Consider the following 10250-nt stretch of genomic DNA (forward strand, 5'->3'; position numbering starts at 1 on the left):
GTATCATATGTCGCACTTATTGCACACTTGTCAGTAATACCGCTCTTTGTAATTTGTTGCAGTGCTGTTATTGAGGCGTCATCTGTAAGTATGGAAGCACATTGCTTTTTTTCTATGCCACTGATGTGCAGAAAGGTGACAAAATTGCATATAATGGAGTCATATTGAACATTAAGATTTCCCCCAGTGGTTTCATTTTAAATGATGACATTTCCAGAAGTTTTTCACAGCCACTTATATGAAAGTACAAACAACTTTCTTCACTCAGGCTTTCTTGTTTAGTTAAAGAACGGAAGGTCCTTCCTCTCTATGTGGCTAAAAGCAAACATAGTCATCTCTTCTATTTAGAGCATTACTTATATCACATTTAATAAGATGAACAATCAATAAACAATCAGCAGCACCACTTGTTCATCACAGACCATAAAGAAATGAGGACAAATTATAGTAACTCTGTCTCGTGTTAATGTGTTCTTCTTGTCTCGGTGCTTAGTGTTTGTCTTCAGGTTACTTCCTGTTTTTTACTTTGAAGGTTTGTTTCCTTTCATGTCTTGTGTTAGTTATCATGGTTTTCTTTTTAACTTTTTGTCACAGTATCTGTTTCGTTTCCAGCCCTGTGATAGTCTTTGCTATGGTTATTTTTTAGTTTGTGGACTGTATTTTGGACCATTCACTGTTCTGTCTGACCTTATATTTACTGTTTATTTCTACCATATCCATTGCAGCGCTCATTTTTCTAACATACCACATATCCCAGCTAGTATTAGGTAAGATGTACATCCCGGAGGGGTCAGTGGTCCATAACAGGGGTAAAGACATCTGTTCATACTGGCATCTACACCTCAGTCAGTATTAACTGTGGAAGGAAGAAACTTAACAACAGGAAATCAAAGAAACAGACACAGGGAGGACATGCAAAATCCAAACAGACAGGCCCCAGCCAACCAGGAGGTTATCTCTGCTGCAATATAACATCTGTTACTAAATAACAGATAAAATCTGCCTTCTGATGCTTTCTGTCTGGTTTATTCTAATGTCTGCAAAATTTTATTCTCATGAACTAAACCACTAAAGCATCCAATTTTATCATTTTTTCTTCATGCTGCTAATAAAATGGTTACTAAAAGTGAAATGGAAAGTGTGAGTGGTAGATTCCTTCTGAGTCAGACACTAACACATGAAAGACGAAAATTATTACATTATTACTGAAAGCATGCTGTGAGCAAATCACAGTGGACATATGGGGTATCGATTACTGCCTCAGTCTAATTGTGCATTTGTCTGTGCATGGTTAGTGTGTTTGGGGATGGGGATTTGTGGAGAAGAAAGAGACAGAGGGAGGGACAGAGGAGACATTTTCCTCCCACTCATTTGTGTCAAGAAAGGGGGAGGTCCAATTTGTGTCATAAACCAACAAAACTAAGCATGCAAGGAAGGCGATAAACACAGGCAGGACTGAGAGATGATACAAGCAGGGTGAAAATTAGGATCTTATTTCTTTATTTGAACCAGAAGGGAGAGCTGTATTGTGAAAGATTTACCATCAAGTTTCCAAGAAGGCACCTGTTGGGGAGAAGAGTTGCACTTTTCTCTCAGAGTCATTGCTACCTGGGTCACACTGACGAGCAGCAATGGGCTTCGTTTTGTGGGGGTTCTTGACTGATTTCTTCACCTACGAGACCACCAAATCCGTGGTGGTAAAGAGCTGGTCTGTGGGTATCATCAACCGTATTGTACAGCTGCTCATCATCACCTATTTTGTCGGGTCAGTGATCTGTAGTTTTCTTTTGAGTTTTTTTCAGAGTGTAATAATGTGTGTAATCATGGGTGTAAATTGAGTTTTCCTTAGCTAAATTACAAAATATTTCTTTCACTGATCCGTGTCATGCAGCTGGGTCTTCATCCATGAGAAAGCTTATCAGTCAAGCGACACCAACATTGAGTCCTCTGTGATGACCAAAGTCAAAGGCTTTGGTTATCTACAAAACCAAAACCAAAATGAGAACTATCAGAATCGTGTGATGGACGTGGCTGATTACGTGTCGCCCCCTCAGGTGAGTGACGTGATGATAACATGACATATTTAAACTTTGTAGTTTTCTATGAGTTATTAACAATGTTGGCAGTTAAGATGCTGCAGTTGAAAGTGTTTTTAAAATAACTTTTATGATGAGCAAGCTTTCTTCCCAGTCTCATATGTGTAGTAATAAATAAACACAAAGCATATCATAAGCATTCAGTTGTTGTTTTAGGGTTCAGGCGTGTTCTGCATCATCACCAAACTCATCGTCACTGAAAATCAGTTCCAAGGACGATGTACAGAGGTGAGTACACATTCAAATGCATGCTTTTGTCACGTTTTACTATCTTACCATTAATTTTCAGTCGATTTTAAGGCTTGCTGGTTTTATTGTAACCACTTATGTCTTCTTATTCCTAGGCAGCATAAAATACGTCAAAAATATTGCATATTTTGAACAAGGAAACCAAATTGCAGATTTTTTGTCAACATATCAGGATCAATATTATTGCAAACTGATATTCCAGCAGATATCTGCCTGGCATTTATACTTACGGGGTGTTTTTGGTCTCCAGAGAATCAACAGGAAGTCTTCAGCTAATTCACTGAAAGCCCTACAGCAAAAACATGGTCATATATATCAGTAAAGATTTATGACTATATTTATTTTTTCTGACAAATCTAATTAAAGTTTTAGTCTCTTTTGCACTGACATCAAATTACATTCTACTCCTACCTGTGAGTGGCGGTAGGATGCAGTAATGAGCTGAAGGGCAGAGGACACACCTTGAGCCATTAACTCCTTCTCAGTGTAGTGTTGGCAGTATGGTCCATCCATCCATTTTTCTTAGGCAGAGTATAACCTGGAGAAGTCATCAGTTTGTCACAGTAGTGTGTCAGTGCGCCCCAGGGCAGCTGTGGCTACAATGTAGCTTGCCATCACCAGTGTGTGAATGTGTGTGTGAATGGGTGAATGACTGAATGTAATGTGAAGCGCTTTGGTAGTAAAGCGCTATACAAATGCAAGCCATTTACCATTTTGTAATGAGACGGTGTGTGTGACCAGGTAGGAGGGCCTTGCCTCCGGATGGCAGGCAGAGACTCGATTCTCAAGGCAATGCTAAAACTGTATATAGAATGGGAAGAACGGGAGTCTTTGAATCTATTCTGGAATTTGTTACATTTATTCATTTGGTATGGAAACAGCTTCATGTTAGTATAAGATGAATGCAATTAGTAATATCTCTGATATGTATTCTTTAATGTTTCTAACGTAAACAGGCAGATCTGTAGGCTCTTAAACGCAGCCTTTTATCTGTCAGTGGCAGACAGGATGATTAAAAACTGACCTCACAGTGCATTAATAGCAGCTGGTAATACTGCAACATTTTTCAAGTTATATTTGGACTGATATATCGGGTTATATTTAGACTGATATATAGCGACCGTGGCTCAGGGGTTTGGGAAGCGCATCTATAACCGGAAGGTCGCTGGTTTGATCCCCGGGCTCTCTGTCCTGGTTGTTGTGTCCTTGGGCAACACCTACTGGTGTTGGCCAGAGGGGCCGATGGCGCGATATGGCAGCCTCGCTTCTGTCAGTCTGCCCCAGGGCAGCTGTGGCTGCAACCGTAGCTTGCCTCCACCAGTGAGTGAATGAATAGTGGCATTGTAAAGCGCTATATAAATCCAATCCGTTATTATTATCTTAGAGATGTGATTTTCAGTTTTATTTTTCAGTAGTAAAAGCACCAGAGCAGTCGTCCATGTGTTCCTGTTCATCCACTGTTACATTTCTATATGTTTCTTATTTTGTCTAGCATGCATTCAGTTTCTGTGTTTATGTTGTTTTTAGACTGAGAAGAAATGTTCTTCCAATGAAGACTGCCAGAAGCATGTTGGCAGCAACCTTTACAACGGTGAGTCAGATTTATTTTAAACAGAAACTTTCAACAGAAACAGAAACGTGCTGATGTCAAGTCTGTGGTGTTGTAACTTTGCTTATCTTTAAATCAGATTTGTGGCATTGGCTGGTAAGTAAATACTAGATGAAAAAATAATCATGAAAAAATCTTTTAACCCAAAAATTGAATTAATAAAATAAGGCATGGTGCTAAAAACTGAGGAAATGAATTACGCTATTTAACAAAAAAAAAAAAAACAGGGTTTCTTTGTTCTTTTAACCGGGACAAAAATATTTTTAAAGTAGAAGTGAAGTTTAAAAAGAATCATAGATTTATTTTATCTACCTTTGAGACATAAGGCAGAATGTAGCACTTAATACCCAGGAACAAACCTTCTTAAAAATAATATCAATATAAATAATATCTTCAAAATAATGTGCAAAGATGTTTGTGATATTATTGTATCGTCAAATAATCTTTAATTGAATATAAGAATATATTTATAGTAGAATGAGCCAGCCTTTGTTAAACTTGTAGATTTATTGATGGAATCTTTATACCACCTGATATTGTTTAAACCCAATGTAGTAAATGGTGAAAATTGAAATGTGTTCCTATGTTTTGCAGGTTTAATATTATAATATTGAAACATATTGGTAACAGAAAGTCAGACAATGCTCATTGTTAAATATTTCAGTCTTTACAACCAGGTGCCATGTCCTTTAGCATATTTTAGAAGAATATCAACTGCACAGAGTATGAACCTAAATCAAAAAGCAGGGTAAATATTTATAGTTTTATATTGTTTACAAACAATTTGCAGTAAACGTTATCCAAAACTCTCTGGCCCTGTCTGACAAAGTAATTCACCCCTAAGCCTAATAAGTGGTTGTGGCAGCAAGAATTGCACTCAAGTGTTTGCAATAATTGGTAATGAGTCCTTGTCCTTGTGGACTGGAGGAATTTTGGCCCACTCTTATTTGCTGATTGAGGATGAATGGTCATCTCAAGTCCAGACTTAGGCCACAGTGACTAGGCCACTCTAAAACCTTCATTTTGTTCATTTTTTAAGCCATTCAGAGGACATCGGTGGACTTGCTGTTATTTTTTGGATCATTGTCCTGTTGCATGACCCAAGTGAGCTTGAGCTTCAGGGCATGGACTGATGGCTGGACATTCTTCTTCAGGATTTTCTTTCAGAGAGCCGAATTCATTACTCCATCAATTATGGCAAGTCTACCAAAGCAGCCCCAGACAATCACGCTACCACCACCGTGTTTGACTATTAGTATGATGAACTTTCTATTAAATTTTGTGTTAGTTTTGCACTAGATGTTAAAGTTTTGTCTCACAGAATATTTGATTAAAAGTCTCGAGGCTCATCGTGATGTTTCTCTGCAAATCTGAGATGAGCCTTTGTGATCGTCTGCTCACTGTTACTCTTCCATGGATGCCATTTTTGCCCAGTCTCTTTCTTATTGCTGAATCATGAACTCTGACCTTAAATGAGGCAAGTGAGACCTGCAGTTCTTTGGTTGATGTTCTTTGTGAGTCGTCGATGCGATTGGAGTAATTTCGGTCAACCAGCCATTTCCGGCAAAGGTTCACCGCTTGTCCAAATTTTCTCTGTCTGTGGATAAAGGCTCTTCCACGTCGAAAGCCTTAGAAATTGTTTTGTAGCCCTTTACAAACAGATGGTTGTCAAGTTTCTTCAGATCGTGGCATGTTGTTTGGCTTCTTGAAATGTTTTGACCTAGCCCACTTTGTCAGACAGGTTCTATCTAAGTAAATTCTTGATTCAGTAGGTCTGATCAGTAATCAGGCCTGGATGTAATGAAACTTAACTCAGATTTCCAAAACATTAATAATTTAAGTGGGACAATTACTTTTTCACACATCATTTTTTTCCCTTAATAAATGAAATTATTATTTTCAATCTGCAATTTGTATGTGCTTGGGTTATCACTGTCTGACATAAAAATGTGTTTGATGATCTGAAATGTGTGTGGCAAATGTACAAAAACACTTGGGGTAAATACTACTTCACAGCACTGTATAACTGATCATTATTATGGCTAACAGTATCTCCATTCAGTTACCTGAGCACAATGTTTCCTTCCTCTTCTTTCTTACACACCAGGTGTAATAACAGGTGCTTGCCTTAAAAACTCCAATGAGTCCCATGGCATGTGTGAGATGGAAGGATGGTGTCCAGCTGAAAATGATGCCATCAAAATGTAAGAGTGCACACACATCCCACACAAATACATTTCACTCACTGAAAGTGTCATCTTTGTCCCCTTGTCTCTGTGTTTATCTCCCACAGTGAACCAATGGATGTGAACACCTTCACTATTTTCATCAAAAACAGTATTCGTTTCCCTCTTTTTAATGTCACCAGGTAAACCCCACAAACCTTAACCGAAGCAGCTAAAAAACATCAATATATTATGAGTGTCTTTTAAAAAAAACATAAAATCATTTTCCTTACTCAGAGGGAACTTTCCACCCACAATGACAGCCGATGAAATCAAGAAATGTAAATACCATCCAGAGGACAACCCCCTTTGCCCCATCTTTCGTGTGGGGGATGTGCTGAACTACACCGGTCAGAATATAACCGAACTGTTAAGCAAGGTAAGCATGAGTGTACAAGGTCGTATGAAGGTCTTGTCACTGTTAGGATGTTTCAAGTTACAGACAGCGGTCTTGTCCTTCCTATGCAAAGCTTCTGAAGTGCCTCAATCATCATTAAGTGCACAAGATAACACTTAGCTCAAAAAGCCAGATATTTTTGGAAGTATTTCACATTAATTCTCTCTGACCTAAAGTCAATCCAATTCCATACACTTCAATACCAGCCTTAGCTTTGACACATATTTACGTCAAAGCCAAAGCTGGTATTACATATTTAGGTGCTGAACCTCAAGGGGTGTCTCTCTTTTCCCAATCCTTCTGTCTCAGGGTGGAGAAATAGGAATAAACATTCAGTGGGAATGTAACCTGGACTTAAACATTGAAAAATGTATTCCCAAGTACTCCTTCACACGACTCGATGCTCCATTTGCCAAGAATGCTGTGTCCAAAGGATACAACTTCAGGTAGTGATAATGATTCTTCCTCTTCAAGTTTACTTCTTTTTTAAAAAAATCAGTCTTTAGTTACTCTTTTCTCTTCTTTGAATACAGATATGCAAAATATTTCAAAACAGAGAATGGGACTGAATTTCGGACTCTTCATAAGGCTTTTGCGATCCGTTTTGATGTCATGGTCACTGGCAAAGTGAGTTGTCTTCAAACTTAATATTAGACAAAGTGTGATAACAACTGGCTAAAACAAAGAATTTCCATGTGTCATTTTATGTAATTTATTTTCAGAAAATGTGACATTTATTAATTAAAAAAACACTGAAACATGACAAAATCAAGAAACTTTGCAGAAGTCTCAATTTAACATGAACTAAAATCATTTTGTTGAGCTGAGCATTGTGGGAAACCTACTACCACCACGTTAGCTTATTGTAGCACAGAGCTAGCTTAGCTTAGACTCTAGACTTAGCCTATTGCATAGGCTGTTTTTCTAAACACAGCACAAACGTTTTGAAGCTTCCAAATTTCCAGTAATTGCATAAGCAAATATACTCACCAACAACTTTATCGGGTACATGCTTTTAACACCAGGCTCAACACCCTTTTCGTTTTCATGGCATAGGAGATTTTGGTCCCTGTTGGTATGAGCATCGCACAGTTGCTGCAGATTTCCATGAGATTTGTATCATGGACCATCGTGGACCATGATACAAATCTCCAATTCCACAACATCCTAAAGGTGCTGCGCTGAATTAAGATTTGTTGACTTTGAAGGCTGTTTGCGTACAGTGAGCTCAGTGTCATGTTCCAAAAACCAGTTTGAGATGATCTGAGCTTCATGACACAGAGTGTTTTCCTCCTGGAAGCAGTCACTAGACGATGGGTACATTGTGGTCATAAAGGGATGAAAATGGTCAGCAACAATATTCTGGTAGGCTGTGGCACAAACAATGCCCAGTTGGTACTAAAGGCGTGTGCCAAGAAAATATCTTTGCTACCATTACACCACCATCCATGCTTTCATGTTGTATATACCAAATTCTGACACTACCCTTCAAATGTTAGGGCAGATATCAAGATTCAAGAACAAACCAGGCGATGTTTTTCCAAGTTTCTATTGTCCAATTTTGGTGAGCCTGTGTGGGTTATAGCCTTGATTTCCCGTTCTTAGTTGGCATGAGTGACACCTAGTGTGGTCTTCTACTGCTGTAGGGTCAATGTGTTGCCCTACACATTGTTGCACAGTGAGTGAATGTTATCTATATTCCTTTGAAAATAGCTCAGCTGATGTTTCCAAGAATTCAGTCTTCAGACTAAACTGCTGGCACAGAGCGCGATCCGTCCTCTCTCACCAGAGCAGAAAATAAGCATACTAGCCAAGTGTAAAAATATGACTTTTAAATCCCGGACTGTAAATGTTTAGAAAATAAATCACCATCTTTAAATATACATTTCAGTTATAATAGTGTAGAAAATCATTAAGGAATAGTACTTTATTTTAAAATTAAACATTATGGAGAGAGCCTGTGTGTATGAAACTGCATTACATGCCATCTAAAGTGACTCCATCTATTTCAGGCAGGAAAGTTTAACACAATCCCAACTATGATCAACTTGGTAGCTGCCTTTACCTCGATTGGACTGGTATGAAATTCTTATCAACCTAATCTATTGTTCTCATGTTGCTCTCGGCTCTCATTGATCTTTTGTATCTGTCGTGGCAGGGCGCGGTTCTCTGTGACATCATCTTACTAAACTTCTTGAAAGGGGCAGAGCAGTACAAAGCCAAAAAGTTTGAAGAGGTATTGCTTTTCATGGCACAGCAACATGTTTGTCCAAAAACCTATCAGAACCTTATCACAGATTTTCCTTCTTGCTTTGTCCGTGCAGGTGTCAGAGGCTCAGATAGAAGCTTCCATAGCTCAGAGTCCAGGGAGCCAGCTGTCACTCAAATGCATGAAGAGCTCCTGTGACTCTGGAGCACTTTCTCTCAACACCTATGACCAACCTCTCTAACCGACAGCAGCAATGTGAAGACATGGGCTCCCCTTCCTCTTTTCCTTTCCACCTTATTATAAGAGGTATTCAGCTTTAGATCGGCAAGTATATGGAACAGGGTAAAGGAGGACGATGTTGTTGCCATCTCCATAAGAAGTAAGGGCTTGTAGCTCACAACAATAACTGTCAAACTAGAGCCTCTTTGTAATAGTAATAAAATCCATTTTTATTCCAAACATTTTGATTTAGCAACATGTTAACTATGATAATCGTCAAACTCATGTTTGTCAGCTGAAAGGTGGAGCCGATTAAATCCTCCTGACTCAAGCCAAATAGGAAAAAATATGTCTAATACTGAAACACTGTTGAGAATAAATTATTTGAATAAGACTTTGGAGTATCTTTCTTTGTTGTCATGTACGCACAAACACAGTCTGTTCTTTTGTCTGAAGTAAAAGTGTCCAAGTCTCTAAGTGGTGTAGAGACACAGCAAATCCTGGTGTGTGTGTGTGTGTGTGTGTGTGTGTGTGTGTGTGTGTGTGTGTGTGTGTGTGTGTGTGTGTGTGTGTGATCTTAAGGTTTACAAATGGTCCACTATTAGTCCACATCTGGTGGATATTGCATACTTATGCAACAGTTACTGTGCAGATTAATGGACTATTATAGTGATTCTTATTCTCTCAATTTTTAGTCATTTTTTTGTTTATGCAATTGAAAAAAAGATTATTCTTCTGCTTTTCTGACAGATTTTCATCTCAGACAGTCCCTCTACTTCTCTCCGTCACATATTTTCATTTTCCCGTCATCCGTCTGTGCCCACCCACTCTTCACTACCAGGACACTAATAGATCGGCTAAAGAGCTTCTTAATGGTGCTGACAGTGATTTATGAGAAAGGATATCTGTCAGGGGAGGCCACAGAGGAAACAACAGCAGTTAGTGTGAAGCTTTGATGTACTAAAATGATAACACAAGTTAGTATAATGCATGTAATGGAAATCATAGAATATGATACAATACACCACGAAGCACTCTGTACATGAAAAATACACAAAATGATTCAGTGTATCCCATAATTTTAAGGACCTTCTCTCTCACACATCCATGGCCTTTTTAGAATTACCAAGTAGCCTAACATGCCAGGTCTTTGTACTGTGGGAGGAAGTTGGAGCAGAAACACAAGGGACACGGAGAACATCCAAACTCCACAGAAAGGCCCCTGCCCACTGCACCAACCTGCCAC

At 38.7% G+C, this 10250-nt stretch overlaps 1 protein-coding gene across 1 annotated transcript; it reads left to right on the forward strand.

Moving 5' to 3' along the window:
• Positions 1-1444: 1444 nt before the first annotated feature.
• p2rx3a (purinergic receptor P2X, ligand-gated ion channel, 3a) lies at positions 1445-9398 on the forward strand. Its single transcript, XM_085382690.1, has 12 exons — positions 1445-1765; positions 1892-2054; positions 2253-2324; positions 3873-3936; positions 6062-6158; positions 6248-6322; positions 6417-6558; positions 6886-7022; positions 7110-7203; positions 8589-8654; positions 8735-8812; positions 8901-9398. Exons 1-12 carry the CDS (start codon positions 1632-1634, stop codon positions 9024-9026), a joined length of 1248 nt encoding a protein of 415 aa, XP_085238816.1. The 5' UTR covers positions 1445-1631; the 3' UTR covers positions 9027-9398.
• The last annotated feature ends 852 nt before the right edge of the window (positions 9399-10250 follow it).

This window comes from Rhamphochromis longiceps, linkage group LG2 (assembly GCF_057381845.1).
Source record: "Rhamphochromis longiceps isolate RC_006_pf linkage group LG2, R_longiceps_female_GT1.1, whole genome shotgun sequence".
NCBI classification, from domain to species: Eukaryota; Metazoa; Chordata; class Actinopteri; order Cichliformes; family Cichlidae; genus Rhamphochromis; species Rhamphochromis longiceps.